Here is a 23,892-nt window from a genome sequence, read left to right as displayed (position 1 = left end):
CTTCAGAAAGCAGTTCATCTAAAATTACTCTAATACCAGAGCTTCGGCTTCTGGTGTTGAGGCGTGGGGGAGGGTTGGGGATGAATAGCAGATAATGACAGATTTCATTGCAAAGTCTGTTCCATCCTAAGAAAATCTGGTGCCAGACATGAGCTGAAAAGCACCTCCGTCTGAAGCCTTTTCTTTCCTAAACTTATCTACTTAGCAGGGCTAGATTAGCTACCCTCAGAGCTGTGCACACACTTTGCCAGCGTATTAGCCCAGCCCTGGGAGGGATCTTTTGGCGCAGGGGAGGGCCAGACGTATAAAAGCTGGACTGCAGGGGATGGATACAGAGGACGGTGTTGCAGGGTGGGGTAGGCCGAGCTGGGTCACCCACTGGGGAGTGCCATGTGCAGTGTGCTGGATCGGTTCCGGCCAGGGCCGCTTTACATGTGAGTACATTCTGTAGGTGATTCCCCTGCCTTGTGGAAGGTTCTTGGCATTGGGGTGGATTGGCCATGTAAAGGCAGGGCTACTGGGGTCTGTTACCGAAGATGCTGTGAGAGCATCACCTTCACCTGCCCAATACTGGTCCTGTCATGGGTAGTGTGTTGGATAGCCACACGTCAAATGGGTGCTATATGAATTGAGTTGCCCACTGGTGATCGTGCCATGTTCAGTATGCTGGATTGTGTCTTTACATGTACTGTGCCGCCCGCAGATAGGCTACCTGTGAGCAGTATGTCACATGTGTTTTCAGAGGGTCTCTACATGTGAGTACATCCTTCACCATGATGCCCGCCAAGGGGAGGGATCAGCATATAAAGGCAGTGTCACTGGGTTGAAGGATGATATATACTTGTGAACTACATTGCCTAATTGCATTCAATACTTATGGCAAGAGATTGTTTTTTTATTTTGAACACGTCATATGCTCATTCTTGACTAAACACAATACTTGTTTGCGGAGTCCTAAAACATATGGTTAGTAATACAGTTTCCTTACATTTAAGACACATGTACCTATACATTATGTGTGATTCATTGACCATACTCTGTGGTCCACAAAGGGTTTTCCAGCTCATTCATTTTTTTTATAACCAAGGTACTGTGTGACACACTTGTATTTTTGTGAACTATGTGCTAGCATCTTAAATAAGATTGTTTGACAATCTGATGAAAGACTTGATGAAGCCGTTTTTGAGGGACGAAACACGTTGCTCGGTCTATCAGAGGCTACAAATTGTGCTGTCACTTGCTATTAGAAATCAGACATAAATGTTTTGTTAGAAATAAACGTATCCCAATCATCAAAAACCACCTGCACATTGTTGATAAATTTAAATTTGTTTGTGTGAATTTGATGGTCTGTGTGTGCATCCTCCTTGTTGAAATTATGAGGTCGTTGTTTTCCGGTCTTCTTTCATACTTCGGGGTGTGCAGGGTTTGCCATATACTAGGCATGTTCTAGAAATTATTAAGGTACTTTCTCTGTTTGTAATCTCGCCGTATGCACTATTTTGTTACTATGTCGGAATTCTGCCCCTGATGCCCATGACGCTTGGTATTTGGGTACAGAGAATGATGGAACAGCCCACCCTGCACGATCTGCTCAGTGGCCGGCTACGTGTAGTTTACTGATCTGGTATGAATCAGAGAAGGTCGAGCACATCAGAGAGCCTTCCTCTAGTTGAGGGAGACTTGGCCTGTCTGTACCGATGGGCTCCTAAACCCACTCCTGGTCCTGAGCCAGGCAGTGGTGGGGGTAGGTATTTCCACGCTAGAGCCTGATATTAATCAGGCGTAAGAGTGGGCTGACAGCGTGTCTGTACCGGTAGACTGGTTAGTCACACTGTTCCATTCCTGGGCTTTTGCCGAATTCATCAGAATTAATGTCTTGTGTCAGACTGGTGTCCTGTGCCTGAAAGTTTAGAATTCGCTTATGATAGGAAATATTGTGGCAAACGCAGCAATTTTACAAGTGAATGCGCAAAATCCCCTAATGTGGCCAAATAAATAACAGATTCATCCAAATCACAGTTACAATACTGTATGTCAGGTTTTTTGTAAATTGTGGTTATAGTTGATGAGCAGAATTATTTTTAGACTGAGTTAAAATGCATTTGGCAGAGAGGCGGGGGCTCTGCGCGGTCCCCTCAACACTGCTACAGTGAAATCAGGATGTTATCTGCTTTCTTGGGTTCATCATCATGTTTCACCCAGTATGAGGAGACCTGGCAACAAAGGGATATTGGAAGGGTTCCCAAGACTCGAGAGGACGGTAGAGCTCAGGGCATGTATAAGTATAATAGAACACTGGGGTGTCGTAAAGGAAAAAAGCAGGCCATATCCCAATACAGTGTCAACATGTTTCATATTCTGGCTGTAGACCCTTCATCAGGACTAGAAACTTGACTAAGGTGCTCATACAAGCTCGAGAGAACTAGAAAGACATGCTGTAAATTCAGTTGCAATTCAGCCTTGAATATATTTAAAAAATAAAAGTGAAAGTGAGACAATCTTTCTAATGTTTGGTGCTCGCATTGATTCTGTATTGAGATTCATAGAGGCAGGTAAGCAAAACAACAAATGTTAGAATAACTTGCCAAAATATAAAGGGTAGCAATAAAAGAACAAAAAGACTGAAAGCTAATGGACATCCACCACTGTTCATTATGCTCAAAGCCATCATTAGGTTGGTGTTCTTCTGCGCTGGTTTGATGTTACGCAGCCCAAGCGTAGCTGCTCGATTCTGTTCACGATAATGTGGGGGCAAACCCTCAGGAACCAGTGGGACGGCGTGGTGCAGTGCTTTATTGTGTTAATGCCCTTGTATAGCAAAACCCTCAACCATAGGTGTTAAGCAATTGGTGTCACTGTGGCAGAAGAAAATAGATGTTGGTGTGCTGGGTCACTGGTAAATCCAGCTAGGACACTGTGTGGTTCATGCTGTCAATTTATGTTAAGTCTCATTCTCAGAAGTGTATGGAACAAATCTTCCTCATAACTTGTCCCATTCTTTACCTTTCTTCTCGTCCAAATTTAAATCTCTCCTACACTTTAAAGGTCCTTCTAGTGGCATAAATCACTATAAAACCGATAACCAAAAAGACAGGGGAAATAATTCTATGTGTAAGCAATACGAGACCGAATAGTCAGTACCCAGAAAGAATTGGTGTGGAAGAAAGACTAATGAAGCAAGCTGTAATACATTATGAAACCATTTAATTATACTCTGGGGTCGTTTGTCATTATTGAGGGTCATAAATTCAGTGTCTTCAACTTCTTAATCCAAAAGACTTCGGTCGTCGTCAATTTATCACCATCTCCACCCGGTGAGACCAATTGAATTTGTTGCCTTTTGTAAATGCAGGGTTGAATTCAAACTGAGTGAATTTTAAGGTGCAATTTGATTTTTTTTCTCTGGCCTTGCTTTAGGGCAACAAGTGGTTGTCCTTATTAGGCAGGTGGTCACCACAACATGTTCTTATGGTTTGTTACCTTGAATATGGGTCCAAAGAAAGGATCCGAAACTCATGTGGAGTGGACATTGAAGCAGCGTTGCACTGCCTCCTTCTCCTACCAGCTCTCTCTGTCACCCTCATGGGGTGATAAGGTATGCTGAATGATTTGTTACACTAAATGTGCGAAGGCAATCCTATTTTGTTTTTTTTAGCCAGTGTGATTTAAAAAATAGGGATCAACAAATCGCTAATGCTTTGCTAAATAAAACACTATGAAATAAATATTCCTGTTGACTTTGGCAGGTTCTTCTTCTTTCTTCTTGCAGTCTTCATTTTGACTCATGGGAGTTGATCACGTGTGTATAGAGCCTTGTTATGTTTTGGCTTGATATGTCTCTCACCACTATCCCTCAGCCTCCAGAGGCAGCATTCTAGGTGAAAAAAAGCCTAATTTTCCTAAAACTGTGTATGTAAATCTACAAGATACAAAAGACAACCACATTTGACCCTCTGTGTTCTTTCTTCCTGCAGTCGTGATAGCGACCTGTCCTCCATCCTCTCTAACCTGCACCAGAGCCACCAGCTCGTTATGCCCGACACCCAGAGCCGGGGAGATCTGAAGAGGACCAGCGTTGATGTGGGCTTTGGAGCAGCAGGTAGGATTCTTACTGCAGAATTCAAGTCATTGGTGCACTGTTAAATGCAGCAGTACCACATATGATGGCAGCGTTTCCACGCGTGACTGTGGTGCTCACACAAAAGACTGTGGTGCTATGGATGCTTGGCATGCTGTCAATGATGCCCTCTTGTGCCACAGAAGACCTGTCCTTCCACATATGACTGCGGTCCCACTGGAGGTAGCTCTGTAACTGGCACAAATCACTGTAGTGCTGGTACGTACCACCGTAGTACTGTCAGAAGTGGCTGGGTTGCAACCACAAATGTCAGTAGAGCTGCCTGCTACTGGAAGATGGGGGGTGTATTGCAGCTCAAAAACTATACAGTATGAGGTGGGGTATTCTGCTGTTTGAACCGGTATGCTGTGCTCCCATCTTGCTTTGGGAGCCGGCTCCAGAACTGATGCGGGCACATTCCAAGGGCTCCATCTTAGAGTAAGATTCCCCCAAGGAGTGTAGACGTAGGATGATTTGAGTTGGGAGTTGGCCAGGTTGATGTGTTGGCAGGCCCAGCATCATGTCACAAAAACAGCCCTCTTCCACACTTGAATCAACATTATTGAGATCCGTTCTGTGAGTGCTTAGTAGTTCAGTGTTTCAGCCTATCGAATTGGCCGAATCATTGGAACTGCACACACATAGTTAATTTGTAGAACATTTTGTCCGGTGCCTGGGGCAGTTAGGAAAAATCCAAAATGTTTTGTGTTTTATTTTCGAGAAAGAAATTTCCACGACATTCTGCCTGAGGACATAGGCATTTCGGTGACCCCAGGCAGCCAACACATGAATATAATTACAACTTTGTACATCCTCTACATTGGGCAGCTTAAAACCCTATGCTCCTAAATCAGCCGGGTTATGTGATTTACCCAGAGAAAGAATGGAGTTTGTTAAAGCAGGTTAGAGTCTTGAGTTTTGTTGGAGAGAACAGCAGAGTCCAAATTTATAGCTTTTGTTCTTTGAGCGACGGTATCTTTTCCCCCTAGCAGTCTGACTCTCCTTCTCCTGTCTGCCCTCTGCAGCTAATCAGATCTCAGAGAGCCTCTTTTGTATTGTTACCAGATTCTGAAAACAAAAAAGGGACATTTCACAAAAACAGAAGAGGGACTACGATTTTACACCAACCACGGGGCACAGAATGGCAGTGCTCATTAACATTAGGAACACAGACAACGAGGTATTAAGGAAATAAAAAGATTTTTTAGGGCCAGCATCTTAGCTGTTAAGTTGCTTTCTGATAAGAGCTGGTAAGTGGCCCTGCCTTAGAACACATAAAAACATGCCTCCAACTGTTTTTAGTCACACCCTATGATCCAATTTTTTTTAAATCTGCTGGGACAGCAGGCGAAAACCCGGGACTGTCCTGGCAAATCCAGGAAGCCTGGTCACCCTACTCTATTGTAATTGGGACTTTTTTGCAGTGATCACCCTAAGAAACGCGGAGAACTAAGACCACCCCTTGTACCTTTGATATATAATTGAATGATATCTTGAACTACAACCACTGGAAGGGAGGTTGTTTATTTCAAATCATACATCGCAAATTCACCAGCTCACATTCCTCTGGGCCATGCCATTGGTTACCTGCACCCTATATTTTCTGTCTTATCCAATGAGAGGATTGGGATACTTCGTGAGGGTGGAATGATCCGACAAGGTTCTTGAATGACTGGTCTGATGTCCTGAGACAACAAAGCTAACCCGTGACCTAGGTTGCCTCCTATTAGATAGTTTTCGCAATTTAGGTAGTTTTCTACCATTGTTTAAATATTATGTTTGCTTGTCTTAAGTCAATCACTAATTTGGTTTTAGGCGTAATGTACATATATATGGCATGTGTTGTCAAGTGCTGTGTTAAGGCCTGTGTTCCCCAGGTTTTAGAGTGTTGCTGGTGTAGTGATGCAGGCGCGAAATCTCCGTTGTCTCCTCGCCCAGCCTTACCAGAGGATGTGAAAGAGGCGACTCAGGAGGGTCCTCTTAGTTGTGCAGGTTGGACTAAGTGAGGGTCGAACAGTGTGCACAGGACGTGGAGTATAGTGGGTATAGGTGGGGTTACTGTAAAGAAAGGGTGGAGAAATATGTGGAGTACGATTTTAATGAAAATGGGTTGGACAGGTCTTGTGAGGGAAGGCTGTGGTGGGGAGAGGGTTGAAGTGGGTGTGACAGGCAGGGTAAACGTGAAGATAGAGTTGACAGTGTTTGGGTGAAAAGGCTGCGTGTAGTGAGGGTTGGAGGGAGTGTGAGGAGCAAGGTTAGGATAAAGTCGGGGCTGAACAAAATGTGCAGGGTAAGATTAGGGTGAAGTGATGAAAGTTTGGATCAAGTGAGGGTTAAGGAGGATGTGGGCAGAAGTGAGGGGTTGTCAGGGTGTGTGTGTGGTATGGTTAGAGGAAGTGAGAGTTAACAAGGTTTGTGGGGTAAAGTAAGGGTAAAGTGATGGTTGCCGGGGGGTAAGGATATAGGAAGTGAGAGTTAACAAGGTATGTGGGGTAAGATTAGGGTAAAGCGATGGTTGCCAGGGTGTGTGGGGTAAGTTTAGGGAAAGTGAGAGTGAACAAGGTGTGTGAAATATGATTAGGGTAAAGTGAGGGTTGTCAGGGTGTGTGGAGTAAGGTTAGGGGAAGTGAGAGTTGACAAGGTGTGTCAGGTAAGGTTAGGGTAAAGTGAGGGTGTGTGGGGTAAGGTTAGGGTAAAGTGAGGGTGTGTGGGGTAAGGTTAGGGTAAAGTGAAGGTGTGTGGTGTAAGGTAAAGGGAAGTGCGAGTTGACACGGTGTGTGGGATAAGGTTAGGGTAAATTGGGGATTTATAGGATGTGTGGGGTAAGGTTGGGGGGAACTGGAGATTGGCATGGTGTATATAGGGCAAGGTTAGGGTGAAGCGAAGGGGGCATCGTAGGGGGGACGTCGTAGGGGGGAGTGAAGGTAGCCGGGGTGTGTGAGGTAAGGTTAGGGAGCAGTGAGGGTCGCCGGCGTGTGTGCGATAAGATTGAGAGGGAGGGAGGGCTGGCAGTGTCTCTGGGATTAGTGTGGGGCTGACAGGGTGCGCATCCATTGAATTTCGTGGAAGTTCAATAAATTGCAGAGAAAACAATATATTTCGACGCCGCCGCCTGGGCGCACTGTGAGTTTATGGCTGTGGAGGGGGAGGGCGCGCTGACAGGCGGGCAGGAGGCGGGAGAGGCGGCCCTGATAAAATCTAATTGCCGTATTGATCGCCTCGGAGCCGGTGTTAGCCGATGATTGAGGTATTCCTGTGGGTGAGATGTGAGCCCCCTCTCCCTCCGGCCTCCACACATAACAGATCTCTTCATCATCACAGCCCCTGCTCGGGGCCCTTATTGCAACCCTCCTGCCTGAGGGATGTGCCTGGGCGCCTCGATGCCCCCCACCCTCCGCGTGGAGATGCGTGAAGATGCAGGACTGCTCCCTGGCCAGGGATTCTCGAGCCCGCCTCATCCTCTCCTCGCTCAAATCCTCCCATCCCTCGGTCTCTCAGACAACAATTTCTACGTCGCACCCCTTTCCTGCCCTAACCCCTTCTTCCTCCCTCTAAGCACTTGTCCTGTCATTCTCTTTTCACCCCTCTCCCGGGACAGTGCCTCCCCTTCTTTCACTCTCCTCTGTCACTCCCCTCCCTCATGCTCCTCCATTCCTCTCTCACACTTTCTTTCCCACCTCACGGTTCTTTTCATCTCTTCTCCACACTTTTCGCTCTAGCTCTTTGCCTTCTTCCATTAATCACTCTCTACTTTCCACTTCACATTCACTCTTCTCTCACGCTCCCTCCTCATTCTCACCCATTCCCACTCCTCCATGTTCTCTCCTGCCCTACTGCCTCCCTTCACCCATCTGTCAGCCATCTGCTGCTGTCTCCCCATCTGCCCTCTCAGTGTTTTCTCCCACCTGCCATTTTCACTCACTCTTCTCACTCACCGTTCCTACCGCCCCCCCCCCCTCGCAACTCGAGCAAGACATCTCCAGTCCTTGCTGCTTGTTTTACCTTACGCCGGTGTGTGCCACGCAGAGGGCACAGGTGGGTAGCCTAGGACAGGGCATCAGCCCTGTGCAGGTCCATGGACAAGCTGTGTGTGGGGCATTCTCGGTGTCCAGCCCCGAGGGTGTACCCAGTGCCTGTGACACAGTGATAGAGCAGATGCCATATCCAGGCCCAAGGGCAATATAATACCAGAATATCATGGAGAAAATATCAACCCGAAAACACATTGTGAAGGTTAGTATACATAGGTAAATGTATGCATGGCCACTGAAATTATGTGATTCTGCAGCTGTGGCGGTTTCCGCATAATTGTGGATTTGCCATAAAATCCATCATCTGCTGCATATTTTCCAGATTTAAAAACCATGTTTTCTGGTGAAACGGATCAAATGTAGCTAAAAAAGAGACTTGTTGCCATGCAGTTGAAGGTACTTCCAAAAGACTTACAGGCCTTGCTGTAGATAATTTTTAGGTTTAGGCGTTAAAGCGGCACCAACGTGAAATATTTGCCAAGGCAGCGTTAACATTGGTAAAAATGAGAAAATAATGAAGTAATACTATCACAAAATGTACTGCATTGGGCAGCATAATTTTCCTTTTCTTGCTGCACAATTTGGTCAAACCTGCTAGATAAATTGGTCCTCTCCTTCTGCATAATTCCAGTACTCAGAGTATAAGTTTACTTTACTTATGCCACCAATATGTATCTTAATGCTACCTATAATAGTGAGGAGGTAGGAACAATATGTCTGTACTCATCTATGTTAATGTAAATTCACCATATTATGGTCGTCAATATTTTGGCAAAAAATGTTTTTGGACGATAGTTCTGGCCTCGATTTTCTGAAGAAAGCATATTATAGGTATCCAACTAAGACTGGGCTCTCTCCGCCTCTTCTCAGCCTGCTGATTCTTGAACCACGGTTGAAGTTGTTCTTGTAGTTTATTTAGTTATTTATCTGTTTGTGGTTTTCTATAGCACTGGCCAGGCCACAAGGGTGTCTGGGCTCTGTGCAGAATAATCATTTGCAGAATATAGAAAAACAGCTGCTATGTATTAAAAGTCAGGAACACTTTAAGTGTTCAGACAGGTGAAAGTCCCTTGATGAGCAGGGAATGCCAGGGTAAATTTGCAAGAGGTATGTTAGCCAACCTTTATAGGTATGTAGGACTGAATTGGGACCATTTGACTTGCAGTGATAGGTGAAAGGCCCTTGATGAGTGGAGTATGTCAGGGTGTATTTGTAAAATGTACAAAAAACATACATAAATCAGTGTGTAACAGTATATTGAAAATTACTTATGACCACTTTCAGGTTTAGATAGGGGACAGGCCCTTGATGTCAGAGTATGCTAGCATATATCTGTAAGAGGCACCTACATCATATGGAAATTCACCTGTAAAGTTATACTGAAATGAGTCAGACTACTTGACATATTGAAGTTGGTGAAAGACTCTTGATGAGCAGGGAATGCCACTGTATGTCTGTGAGCTGTATATATACAAGGTATAAAAATCAGTGTGCAACAGTATATTGCATTGAATCAGGAACACTTCACAGGCCCTTGATTAGTCCTGGGAAGAACTTGCAGAGTTTAACTTGGCGGAATGCCGCAGAGATCATAAAAACTGTGCGAGATTAAGCGGAGCTCTGTGATCAGGTGGAATACAGGCTCATCCTGCTGCTTGCGCTGATTTTTATCACCAGGAGCTTGTTTTGCACTGTAAAATCAGCATGAACAGCAACTCGTGGAGTACCAGAGGGCACTTCTTTCTGCTGCTTGAGTTGATTTTCTACTTGAGTGACAGCTTTCTCAACATGAACGGTCACGACCTGCCGTGACCACCCGCACTGAGAATTCTCACCAGGAGGCATTCTAGCACCCAAACATCGCTCTAGGGGACACGGATTCTCGCTCATACTCGCTAACTTAACTTCAGCGAGCCGCGCACGAGAAAAAACTCTTGCCACATGGCAGTTGGGGGTGTTTTGTTGGAACTCTGCGCTCAAAGCGAAACGCGGAGAGGGCAAAACTCAATTAACTCTGCCGCCTGAACTGAATATTTCACCCACCTTCTACCCTTTATGAGCAGAGGATGTCTGGATACACACATGAAAGACATACACAACATTGACATGTGCAGTCAGGCACTGGGAACCTTGTTACCACCAGCAGAGAAAGGTTTCACTCAACAGAAACTGTGTAGGGGCACAATAGAGAAATCCTGGGGTCATCCCACCTAGGGCACAGTCAGGGCAGGCAGGTTAGTCGTCTGCTTGATTTGCTGGAATGTAGTGGCAGGAGCAAAGAGTCTGAGACCTACCTTGCAGTGCATTTGCCTTTTTGCCCTGAGGCCACGCCCCCGTCACCCTTAGGCACCGTGAGGTATCCTGCGGCCCTAATCCCGTGCACGGTAAAGTAGAGGGCCAACATAGGGGCATCTCTTGCTGGCCCCTCAAATTATCCCGTTCGGTAAATCCAGTATTTTTTTTTCTTTAGCAGCAGGGGCTCTATACACCATTTTCCTTCAAGTAAGTTAATTGACCCCTACACATTTAATGCATAACTACCCCCCATAAGCTAATCATCCTAACGCAACCATGATTTTGTAACTACATTACTTAATATATCCCCTTCCTGTTTTTTTTTTTATTTTTAACTCCGGTGGTTTTGAGTTACCCTTTGCGTTATCCTGAGAGTGAAGTGTTTGTTTTTATCCCAAAACAATGACAGGTCACCCTTGCTCGTACCCGCACACGAGCAGGCACTCAACGGGGCCCGAGGGGGAGACTTGGAGGGGCGAGATGTGTTGAAGCCCTCCAACCCCCAGCGCGCCCCCGTCCTGTTTTCTTCACCCCCGGGTCTTCTCGGAGTTGTGAGGCGCGAGATGTGTTCCAAGCCCCCGCAGCGGCTCCCCCACCCCCGGCCCCGTGTCTCCTCGGAGTTGTTCACGGGGACGGATCGACGGCGCGTTGAGTCACGGAGGCGCAGGAGCCGCGGGCGGCCGCGTCTTGCAGCCACATAAATAAATGCGGCCTGACGTGTGCCGCTGCCCGCCAGGACCCGGAGCTTTCCGCATGAGGAAGCAGGGCAGGTCCTGCTCCGCGCCCGGCGCCTCGCGCGCAGCGACCCGTGGGTGGCGCCGGCGGAAGAGGGGACGGCGCGTGAGAGCATTGCTTGCAAGACTTTCATAAACGCTGAAGGCTCGAGCCTGAGTCCGGACTTTCGATTCAGAGCCGTGCGGACTGGAGGTTCGTGGCCGGTGCAGACCTTAGGCTGCGGCATTTTAGAACCTTAGACCAAGAGCGGGAGGTCCCACCAGGGCCAGAACCAGTGCTAAATAGGTTCAGAACTGTACCGAAACTGGAATTGAGAGCCAGGAAATCTTACATTCAAACTCCAACTGGGTCTTAGACCCAGCGACAGAGCCGAACTGGACCTTAGACTGAGAGCTGTACTGATCCTTAAATTTAGGGGAAATGCAGATCTTAGTCTAAGGATCAATGCAAGACTTGGATTTAGAGACTAGGTGGGATTTAGATTCAAAACCGAACTGGACCTTAGATTTGGGGCCAGTGGAGATCTTACATTCAAAGCCCACCAGGAGCTTAGATTCAGCGCCTGTGCACACCATAGATTCAGGGCTGAACTGGTTCTTAGATTCCGGGCCAGTATAAACACTAGACTCATGGCGAGTTTAGACCTTAGACCAGAGGTCTCCAAACTTTTTAATGCCACGCCCCCCCAGTTGAAAAATAAAAATCATTGGGGCCCCCTCAGAATTTTTCACAATTATTTTATAAACATGGCAATGTTTAAATATGTCTAAACCTATTTAAACATTGCAGTTAAGTACTGTTACCTTTTTAAAACTGCAATAACATGCTTCTGCTTAAAACAAAGGCATGTTATTTGTATAATATTTATTTTGGCCAGAGTCTGGGGCCCCCCCTGGGGTCACTTGAGGCCCCCCCTAGGGGGGCCCGCCCCCCAGTTTGAAGACCTCTGCCTTATACTGAGGACTGAAGCAGATCTTATCTTCCTTAGACTGAATGGTGGGATTGACTTCAGATTCACGGTGGAGCTCGCCTTAGATTTAGGTTAGAGGCAGGTGAGCCTTGGTTTCAGGTTAACCTTTAATTCAGGACCGGAGTTTAGCATGAATTCGGGATCAGGGTTGACTTTAAATCCAGACTTTACCTTCAATTTGAGGGTGCTGACGCCAGCTCACCTTGTACTCAGGGCTTCTGACTTAAATGGTTTTGGGGGAACAGTTCTTTAAAGAGTACCAGCGCACACGAAGAGACAGTCTGCATGACTCTCTTCTATAGAGCAGAGTCCCACAGTACCCGATGTGACAGTCTGCGTGTCTTATTCATAGACCAGCATCCAGAAGTACACAGCGAGATAGTCTGCGGGTCTCACACCAATAGGCCCGAGTGCTGCATCACCCGACGAGACAGCGTGAGTGTCTCATATACATAGGCCAGAGTCCCAGAGCACAGGGTGAGACGGTCTCTTTGCCTTATCATAGGCCGGATTCGCAGACCCCAGTATGAGAGAATGCAGTCTTTCTTTCATCTGTCGGCCAGAGGCTCAGAGCACACAGCGAGGCAGTGCGCTGTCTATAGGCCCGAGTCCCAGAGCACACGGTACGACAGTCTGCCAAGCCTGATCGCTAAACCAGAGCCTGAGAGCCCTGCGTGGGTCGCTCGGAGTTCTCTCTCTAGTAGAGTGGCGGAGCACTCGGTGAGCGTCCTGCGTGTCTCTCGTGACTACTTTTAAGAGCCTTCTAAGGAGGGCGCGGGGTGACAAAGGCTTCAGATATAAGCCGGGCAGCGGGTGGAGGGGCAGAAAAGTATTCGCTAGAAGGGGAGAGATAAATCGCAGCTAACTGGCGAGGTGCTGCCTCTGCAAGAAGTGCCGAGGGATTTACCCCGGGACAGGGCTGAGCGCCAGGGGTGCAGACTAATCCTAATCGAGGGAGACACTCCGAGGGATGAGCCGGCCTGGGCTTTCTGACAAAGGCTGGGCTACAAAGCTCATGGTTTGCACATTAAACAGAGGTTTAGGAGCTACTTAGCGCGGCTCGATGTGTCTGTAAACAACTGCAAATCCCCTGCGGCCTCTGACGGCTGTTGTAGGTGCGGCGAGGGCTCTCGCTTCCCGCAGAGGCCCCGGGAAACGTATTGTGTGCCCAGGCGGGTGAGTCAACTGACAGCCGGATGTGTGCCCGGGAGAGTGAGGCCACTGACAACCGGATCGATGTGTGCACAGGAGATAGCGATCTCTGACAGGTCAGTGTGTGATTAGGTCATGTGAGCACTCCCACTGCTCGGTGTGTGTCCAGGAGGGTGACACCCACAAGAGGTCGGCGTGTGCCCAGGAGGGTGAACTCCTTGACAGGTCGGCGTGTGCCCTGGACAGTGTGACTGACGTCTGATTGCTCAGTGTGTGCCCGGATGAGATGAGATTTCTCATAGCTCGGGGTGTGTGCCCAGACGGGGAGAGCCCACTCACAGCTCGTTGTGTGCCCGGTTCGTCTGAGTCCTCCAAGAGCTCGTTGTGTGGCAAGACCACTCAAGATTGGGTGTGTACCCAGGAGAGCACGCACTGACAGCTCAGTGTATGACCGGGTCAGGAAAGCCCTCCCAGTGCTCGGTGTTTGGCCAGGGTGGTGAAACCCATGACAGGTCGGTGTGTGCACCGGAGAGTGCGACGTCTAACAGCTAGCTCAGTGTGTGCCCAAATCAGGAGAGCTTTCTCACAGCTGGGTGTGTGCCAAGGAGTCCGAGACCACTGACAGCTGGGTGTGTGCCTGTGAGGAGGAGACCATTGACAGCTAGCTGGTGTGTGCCTGTGAGGAGGAGACCATTGACAGCTAGCTGGGTGTGTGCCTGTGAGGAGGAGACCATTGACAGCTAGCTGGTGTGTGCCTGTGAGGAGGAGACCATTGACAGCTAGCTGGGTGTGTGCCTGTGAGGAGGAGACCATTGACAGCTAGCTGGGTGTGTGCCTGTGAGGAGGAGACCACTGACAGCTGGATATGTGTCCAGGAATATGACACGTCTGACACAGCTCTGTGTGTCTTTAGCAGGTGAGATTGAGCCCTCCAACAACTCGGTGTGTGCCCCGGGAAGGGGAGACTTCTGACAGCTCTACGTATTCCTAGATCAGATTAGCCTTCATACAGCGCGTTGTGTGCTCAGGAGGGTGAGACCTCTGGCAGCTGGATGTGGGCCCCATTAGGGTGAGACCCCTGAAAGCTCGGCGTGTGCCTGGCTCATGTGAGCCTTCCAACCGTTGGGTGTGACACCAGTGACAGTTCGTTACCTCCCCAGGAAGTGGGTGAGACCTCTGGAAGCTCGGTGTGTGTCCAGGGGCCGAATGAGGCTCCCAGAGATAGTTGTGTGCCTGTAGCCGCTGAGCCTTCCACGTGTCGCTCTGAATCCCCCACAGATCGCTGTCTGGTGGGTGCAGGAGCCCCGGGAAGGCCACATCTCACCTGGCTGAAGAAGGCAGGGAGTGACTTGGTCCGGTCACAGAGGGCCTTTGTCTTTCCTCAGTGTCAGGCGGCGTCTAAAGGCGGGCACACTGCTGTGCTCGTGGCATGACGCCCGGAGGTGGCACAGTGCCTGATCACAGAGCGTGGCAGATAGGTGTGCAGGACCAGCGTGTGGCATTTAAAGGTTGCATACGAGACCCCTGCACACTTCTGTCACAGCTCCGAAACCATTCCTAGTGGCAAGGACTAACGACAACGTCGGTGCTGCTACAAGGTATGTGTGCAACCAGTGCAAGTTATCAACTCAACTCAACTGCAAACACTTCAAAACACCACCAAAGGCAGCGTCAGTGCGTCACTGTGACTCGTCGTGTACGGCCAAATCGTAAAGATTGTGACCGTAAAGGACGCCCAGGCTGCACAAGTGCTTCGGACCACAAGAATGGCATTAATGACTATAGACGTGCAAATAATATACAAATCCATCCACCCTACTTTTTTGATTTCGTTTATGGTGGTACAAGGCGAACTGTGCATTTTGTGATTTAATGAATATGAATTCATATGTGTTATAAGTTCATTCTGTTATAAATGCTATTGTGACGAAGGCGGGCTTTGTGGAATCAATGGGGTGGAATGATGTCTTCAAAGCCAAAAAAAAACACGAGTTTATACAGACGAAGTTCATCCACAAATTGTAAATGTTTGGTGCAGTAGCCTCCGGAGCAAAGCCCTGCACGCGCACCCGCAGGATCCTTCTGCACGAACTGAAGCTGTCCCACGAGCTCATCACATGTCCCGTAGAATAGATGAAATAAACAAACACAAAGCAACCGTTGCATGAACCAGGATATCCTGGCCCTCCCTGTGCCTGCTCACAAGATGGTACCTTCCGAACGTGGGCCTCGACGCGCACTGCCTGGAACCGAGGGAACCCGCGCAGGACGGGCCTGGGGTCTATGCACCTCCTCGTGGGGAGAATATTTGACCCTCCTTCCCATACCCTGGATAGAAGGCACTATAAGGCATTCTTTGGTTCTCTGTGAAAGATTCTGTACCCTCCTCCCCCAGGAGATTACCTGACTCCTTTCTAGGAGATACTACCCCCCTTGGGAGATATCCGGTGGTACCCCTCAGCAATCTGGGCTCCCGCAGAGAAACAATCTAACGAGCACCCCCTACCCCCGGACAGTACGCCGGTCCTCTGGAAGAAACCGCTGCTCCCTCCACACTTGACATGTGGTGCCCTTAAGGAGACACTCTGTCCCCCACCCCCACTGAGAATCATTTAGCACATCCTCAGGTACACAGTCGGTGGCCCCGTAGACAAAAACTACCGCCTCTTGGGTCAGGGGGAGGCGTGAGGGAGAGAAGTAGGGTTCAGACACCCTCCCCTTCCACTCACACCGAGCAGAGAGAAAATCTGGCAAATCTAGGCAGTAGCGAAGCAACAATGTCATGGGCCCTACTGCAAGCAACAAAATGGCACCTTTGGGGTAGTATGATACAACATTGACAGGGTCCAATGAGCCCCTCAGGGTTAAGGGCACAAGTGCAACTGCTGCACCGCTGGTAGCTACGTCCATGACATAATACTACACCCCCAACCTCAGCAGCATTCTCTGATCTCTCAGGGGTAGATGATATCAGCCAATGATTGGAATGGGCGGACCCAAAGCCACGCTAGGTATATTGCTAGCAATAGGTATTGACTGATAGCTGCAAAAATCCAGCCCTAACAATCGGGCCCCATCACTTTGCCTGGTAATAAAACAAAACCCAGCTATAACTGGAGTGCATAGAGCACCTCAGATCCCTGGGCCCAGAGCCACAGCTTCTACTGCACAGATAGCTATGGTGCTGATAGCAGGGAAAAATTCTACATTACCTCCAACTTCCCTGCATGGCACCTGCGGAAGGGTAAACAGCCTTTACAATACAGTTTTTACCACCTCTGACCCTTACCGCGAAGTCTTAACACAAAGGTAAGTACCATGCAGGAAAGTACATAGTAAAGGCTTTTATCTTTACCACACGGTACTTTACCAAACAGGTGTTTATTTTTTTTGTATTACATTTTTTAATGTTATTTTAAAAATAGGGGGAAAGGTGCTGGTAGAGGTAAAGTAAGGTAAGGGTGATTTTAGGGTTAGGGGCCAGGTAGAGATAAAGGGAGGTAAAGGTGATTTCATGGTTTACGGATGGTAGAGGTAGGGGGAGGTAAGGGTAATTTTAGGTTTAGGATTTAGGGGTGAGTAGAGGTAAAGTGAGGTAAGAATGATTTAGGGTTTATGGGAATGTGTGGGTAGATGTAAATGGAGGTTAGAAGTAAAAAAAATAAAAATTCGGGGGGCCCCAGCAAAAATGGGTGTATGTGTATATAAATATATGTGAGCGTGCTTATGCATACATACACATAGATAGATAGATAGATAGATAGACAGACAGACAGACAGACAGACAGACAGACAGACAGACAGACAGACAGACAGACAGAAAGATAGAGAGCTCAAGATCTAATGACACAATTCTAAAGGTCAGTATGTTGTGATACCGGCATGTGTTATGAAGACATACCACCCTCGAGAAGACACACTGAGATGTCTAATCCCCTTTTGTACGTGGTAAGGCACAGTCTAAGCCTAGGAAGCACTAACCGAAGGGGCATATATATGAGCACCACGCGCCGCCGTTGCAGCACTTTTTGTGACGCAAGGGCGGCGCAAACTTTGAACTCATATCTATGAGACTTTGCAAAGCCACTTTGTGTGGCTTTCAATGGGCTCATAGATATGGAGTAAGGTACTGCAGCGCATATCGCTGCAATGCCTTACTCTGTGCAAGGGAGACGTTCCTTGCGCGCTTAGTGGGCGTTCCCAAGAGCTTGTAAACCTGAGGATGCACCAAAACCTTACTCCTCCCCTGGGGAGGTGCAACAAGGAGAAATATATTTATTTTTACTCATTTCCTCTACTTTTTTCCTCTGTCTATGTGTGCTGCGCTCTGCAGCACACATAGAAAAGGGAAATAGCCTCCTAGGATTGTTTTTGTGCAGGAAAGTGCCCTTCCTTCACAAAAACAATCCTGAAAGCAATGCAGGCAACCTTGCAAAATGGCACCAGCGTAGTGAGAAAGGAAAGGAGTTTGTCGTGGTGGATTCTGACCCTTTTCCTTTGACACAGGGCAGCACAGCAAGGTTACTTACTGCACTGCCCTGTGTCAAAATCCCATAAATATAGACCTAACTCTGCTTCCAAAAACTTGAATGAGTGTTGCATTGAAGTCTGCAAAATCGCTCTCACTAGTGATTGTGGGAGATTAGAAATTCAAACAATCCTTTTGAGTTTCCACCCGGCTGTATCAACGTTTGTGACTAGAATGTGTTACCCTATCCTATATTGAGACTATCCAGGTTGCCTGCTGTCCTCTGCAGTTGTGATGTGCAAACCATTGCAGCAGAACATGCCAAATCTGTTTGTGGAAGAAATTTCCCAAGTGAAAGGCATTCGCCACTTTGTTGCATATTTTACATATTAACAACACTGGTCGGATTTGAAACAATTTGCAAGTATTTTGTAGGCTTTCAGCCTCCCTCCAGTTCCTCATGAACAACGAACTACCACAAGGAGCAAAAGTTTGCAGAAATTAAAACAAAAAGGTTACATTTTTTCCTTTTACGTTTTGACTCACTTCTCCTTCACCTCTAATGAGTCACTGACACTCAACCTTTCCTGACTTGCCATTCGACCTTCTTTACTCAGTGACTATCCACCTTCTCCGACTCACAGACTCTCCACCGTAACAACTCACTGTCACTCTACCTTCACAGTTCATTGCCACTCCACCTTAACCAACTCATTGCAGCTCAACCCTCATGACCTGCTGACACTACACCTTCACTGATGCAGCTCCTTCACCAAATCAAAACACTGATGCTCCACCTTCACGACTCAGGCCCACTCCAAGTTCACGACTCACTGTCACTCCACTTTCACTGACTCACTGCCACTTCACCATCGCACCTCATAGGCCCTAGAGACCCGCAGTCTGTATCCCACCCACTGCAACTCAACGAAATCAGTGGCAAGATACCTGCTTAAGATTTCTAATGGGTGCACACAGGTCATGTTTATTACAACACTACATCATAACCATGGCCACTGGAATTATGTGGCAGGAGAGGGCCAAATTATGTGACAGGGTTCAGAAAATTATGCAGCGAGAAAAGGCAAATTGGTCATAGTATTACCTCATTATTTCTTCTTTTTTAAACTTGTTAACCCTGTCTGGGTTGCACCTTATTAGTACTAGGTTAATACCCATATATCGCCTCAAGCAACAAAAAGGTGACAAGTCCAAGTTTTACAAAGGTTCTTTCACTGCACTGCAACATGCATCACTGCATTGTTAGTAACTTTTGAACCATTTGAGCTAGAAATTTTTTGGGGGTGTAAAAATCCGCAGAATATGCAGAAAATTATAGATCATGTGGCAAGTGCAGCAAATCTATAATTATGCGGAAATCATCGCAGCTGAACAATCAATCGCATAATTCGAGTTGCCCTGATCCTACCATACCACATAAAAAGCACTGCACTTGTAGAATTTACACAATGATAGCAAAAAATCACACTGACAATACAGATTCTCATCACCCTCTGGTGTACACATATCAAAGAATGAGAATCTGTCTAAAGAAAATAATGTATACGTTAATTTACACTCAGTCTTTCCCTGGACCATGGCACAACACTCAGGTCTAGGATTACCTTCATTCTACTCAACCCACACTGGTGAAACAGCCCGCATCCCTCATGAACAGTCCCAAATAACTGGATCACTGGACACCTGCCATAGCCCTGCCCCCGCTGACACCAGGACACCCAAGGGAGCCACACAAGGCTGCGAGACCAGGGACTGCAGCTCCATGCTGCCTCACTCCCCCACTGCTAGGTGAACTGGAAGCCTGTGCCCCTGACATAGTATGAATGTAGTTGCAGCGTAAGGATTGCTGTCTTTCATTCTAATGCTGTCCTAAAAAGTAATTGGTGGGGAGTATATCCATCGTTCAAATTATTTGCTGTTGCATGTTACTATCCTGGACATTTACACATTAATCTCAGGAATCCAATACCCAAATTCACCAAAACATAAAGCTGTTAGGTGAGTGGGTGGTCGCGCTTCTGCATGTTACTGCAACAGCGCTGTGTTGTATTCTGGTTCTGCCATCCCAGTTCCAAAAAAAGATGGCGTGCAAGATGGCTAAGGCCCTAAATAGCCTATAGTCATCACAAAGAGAGGAGTGAAAGTGATGCACAATTCTCCTTCTGCACTTCCTGGTACCGGTTCCACAATACCTCTCACAAGATGGAACCAGGAATCCTGCAAGCAAACATGCCAGTAGATCCGATTCCGGGGGGTAGACTCCTGATTGTTTAAGTCAAAGATGTGCTTTATTTTGGCTGTCTCCCGTCTGAAGTTGTTTCTGCTTCAATAGAAATCATTGGGGGAAATACTATTTCCTGATTATTTTTTTTAAATCTCTCACTTGACTCTTCTAAAATGTTGGCATGTATGTGCAAGTGCCATATGCTACAGCTCCTCTGTCCCTGGCCAAAGAGTCACAAGAGCAGCGGAGGTACAGGGATCCATCCATATGAGCCCCTGGGCCTAATACCATCCACCTCTTACAGGGGTGTGCTGTGTTCACTGCCTTCCTACCTTTACCCACTCACTGCCACTCCACATTCACCCACTCACTGCCGCTCCACCTTCACCCATTCACTGTTGCCCCACCTTCACCTGCTCACTGCTGCTCCACCTTCAATTGCTCAATGCCGCTCCACATTCACCCACTCACTGCCGCTCCACCTTCACCCACTCACTGCTGCTCCACATTCACCCGCTCACTGCAGCTCCACCTTCACCTGCTCACTGCCGCTCCACCTTCAACCGCTCACCTGTGCTTAATTTGTGTTTGTTATTTCCGGTGCTGAGCACCAGCGCTTATTTTTTAGGGCCGGCGCTTAGTTTTTTTGCCTCAAGTATTTACTTCGAGCAAAAGACTCAGTCAGATAGGAAAGACGTAGGAAGAGAAAAACAAAAAAGTGTCACAAAGGGAGAAAGGAGAAAGCTGCGAGAGTGAGCTGAAGGGGCAGGGAGTGGCTGTAAATGGATTAAAGAGGCCCGAAATGGCTTCAGGATTACGCTGCCTCAGTATTCCATGTTTCCACATTTGATAGCAGCAGCCGCGTATTAAGAGGAGGGCTTTGGGCACTGGCACCCTTTTATCTGCAAATTAAGCACTGCCTCTCATTGCCGATCAATATTCACCCACTCACTGCCGCTTCACCTTCAACCGCTCACCAGTGCTTAATTTGTGTTGGTTGTTTCCGGTGCTGAGCACCAGCACTTATTTTTGAGGGCCGGCGCTTTTTTTTTCCTCAAGTATTTACTGCGAGCAAAAGACATGTATAGGAAAGATGGAGGAAGAGAAAAACGAAAAAGCGTCACAAAGGGAGAAAGCAGAAAGCTGTGAGAGTGAGCTGAAGGGGCAGAGAGTGTCTGTAAATGGATTAAAGAGGCCCGAAATGGCTTCAGGTTTACGCTGTCTCAGTATTCTGTGTTTCCACATTTAATAGCAGCAGCCCCGTATTTAAGAGGAGGGCTTTGGGCACTGGCCCCGTTTTATCTACAAATTAAGCACTGCCGCTCACTGCCGATCAACATTCACCCACTCACTGCAGCTCCACCTTCACCCACTCCCTGCTGCTCCACCTGCACACTGCTGCTCGACCATCACCCACTCACTGCCGCTCCACCTTCAACCACTCACTGCCGATCAACATTCACCCACTCACCACCGCTCCACCTTCACTGTCTCCCTGCTGCTCCACCTTCACCTACTCACTGCTGCTCCACCTCCACCCACTCACTGCAACCCCATTTTTAGACTTACTGCCACTTCACCATCATGACTGACTTCCAGTCCAGCTTCACCCACTCACTTCCACTCCATATTCACTGATGCAGTCACTCCATCTTCATCGACGCACTGCTACGAGCCTTTCACCGACTCACTACAAATCCGACGGTCACTGATCCATTGCAAATCCTCTTTCACAGACTGACTGCCACTCTAACATCACGGATTCTTTGTCACTCAGTATTCACTGACTTACTGCCACTCCACGTCCTCAGCTCAGTGCCACTCACTCCACCTATCACTTCACCATCTTCGACTCACTGCTATTCCATGTTCACCGACTCATTGCCACTCCATCCACTCTCTGGCAGCTCCCTTCACTGACTCGCTGCCCTCCACTTTCACAAACACTCTCACTCCACTGAAACCCACCTTGAATATCTTCGAGATACGAGAGCTGTAGGGGGCCCTGACTGCAGTCTGCTGGGGCGGGGGGGTGGGGCATTATTTTTCATTGCCCCCCTGCCGCGCTTCTATTTTATCCTATGTTCTCTCCACCCCCTGCTGTTACTTGCCTCCCCCATGCCCCTCGTCTGTTGCCTCCTCTCCCCTGCCCCTTCTCAGCGCTGTCTGCCCAGAGCTCTTACTGTAGCTCACCGAGGCTCTCACTCGGCGCTGTCCAATGATATTCCCTGTAATCCTCTCATCCGGCTCCCTCAGCTCTCCCTGAAGCCAATCGATGGCTGGCTCCGGCCCCGCGGGGGTGAACACCGGATCGATAAGTTATTAGCACCATTCTGTCAGCTCTAATGTGGGGATTGATCGGAGCCGTTGCACGTCCGCGGGGGCCCCCGCAGAAGCCCCCCCTCCCCGGTCCTCACCCCCACAGAGCGCAAACCTCATAGAGCGCCGCAGCCATATTCACCTCTCAGCAAGCGCCCAAAGCCGCCCACAGCAGCTCCCCACAGCGCTCTCGTGCCACACAGGCTGCCGCCCCCCGCACCCACAGCCAGACACCGACTCAAAGCACTCTACAACTGCAGCGCCCCTCAGAGCGCCACAGCCATCTTCATCTCTTAGTTCTCCCTAACGCCCCCCACAATGGGGCTCCAGTACCGCGCCTGCCGTGGCTCAGCATCTCACAGAGCAGCCACAGACACTCACCAAACCCACAGACATCCGATGCGCTCCTGCAACGCTGCACAGGTCTCCTGCAACTCCGCAGACCCTTGCAGGCCCAGCACTTCCCTGCAAGGCCGCACCCAGCATATTCACAGCCTTAGGTTTCCCTTCAGCACCCGTCTCCGTACTGAGTTCACTTTCTCGTGTCCTTTACCTTGCCTCGCCTCTGCTAGGTGTACCTCACCTACCCTCTACAGCCCGCTGCATCGCCCCAGCCCCGTCTGCTCTTCTACAGTCCTCCGCGTCTTTGTATCTGCAGCCCCCCCCCCCGACCCTTACTGGCTCTAGCCAGTGGTGCCTCTAAAAGTGAACTTTAAGCAGGGGCATACACCGGACTACAGGTGAACGTGCTGAGGACATTAACGAAGGTTATATTTAAATATACATGTGTGTGTGGATACATTTTTATACAGTGACGTCTCTGGAAGCGAACTTTAAGCAGGGCCACACACTGGACCACAGATAAATGTGTGTATGTGTGTATATGCATTTATATACATATACACATTTACTTAAAACGTTTACATCTGACTTTGTATGTGTACATATTTATATTTAGATATATACACACATGCATACAAAATCAGATTTAAACAACTTCAGCAAATAACGCTGCTTTGCAATGAAAGGTATTTGGACTAATTAATGTGTGGCAGTATCTGTTTTTCTGTGCCCCGTCCTGGTACGTTCAAGGCTATGGGGTTAGGCCCTTAGGAATGATAGAGTTGGGGTACAGCCCCCCTCTGCCCCCTCCTCTCCTTCTACAGACCGCGGTGGCGACGGCCCGGTCAAGCACCCCAGCCCCCAATGGGTTCATTTTTCAAAGACCCCACAGAAAAGAGGTTCCCAAAGCAGGCAATTATCTGTAATCCATCGATAATGTGGACCAGAGAAGCCTGCCTGGCCCTTCGTGGCCCCAGATAAATGTATCTGGAGGTCAGGAAGGAGGTTTAAAGCTGTCTGTCACTGAGAAGTGGGTAGCAGAGAGCAGCCGGTCATTAATGAGTGAGTTGCACAGAGGACGCTGGTCATTAATGGACCGAGTCTGGTCTTATTAATACACAATGAGGAAAGAAGAGGGAAAATTAGGGTGTAGGATGGCTCTGGAGATATTAAAGGAGCTCCCGGTGTTCTGGTGGCACTACTTTGGAGTCTCGC

The 23,892-nt window shown here is 48.2% G+C and overlaps 1 protein-coding gene across 5 annotated transcripts in view; it reads left to right on the top strand.

Moving 5' to 3' along the window:
- Positions 1 to 23,892, top strand: part of SAMD11 (sterile alpha motif domain containing 11) — a 215,997-nt gene that overhangs the window by 124,067 nt on the left and 68,038 nt on the right. For all 5 annotated transcript variants that reach the window (XM_069241127.1, XM_069241126.1, XM_069241125.1 and 2 more), the window contains exon 5: positions 3,978 to 4,102. In XM_069241127.1, coding sequence (XP_069097228.1) covers positions 3,978 to 4,102 — 125 coding nt within the window. The remainder of the gene's footprint in view (positions 1 to 3,977; positions 4,103 to 23,892) is intronic.

Source organism: Pleurodeles waltl, chromosome 6 (assembly GCF_031143425.1).
Source record: "Pleurodeles waltl isolate 20211129_DDA chromosome 6, aPleWal1.hap1.20221129, whole genome shotgun sequence".
NCBI classification, from domain to species: domain Eukaryota; kingdom Metazoa; phylum Chordata; class Amphibia; order Caudata; family Salamandridae; genus Pleurodeles; species Pleurodeles waltl.
The sequence above is the reverse complement of the archived record's forward strand: the minus strand, read 5'-3'. Positions and strand labels throughout refer to the sequence as shown.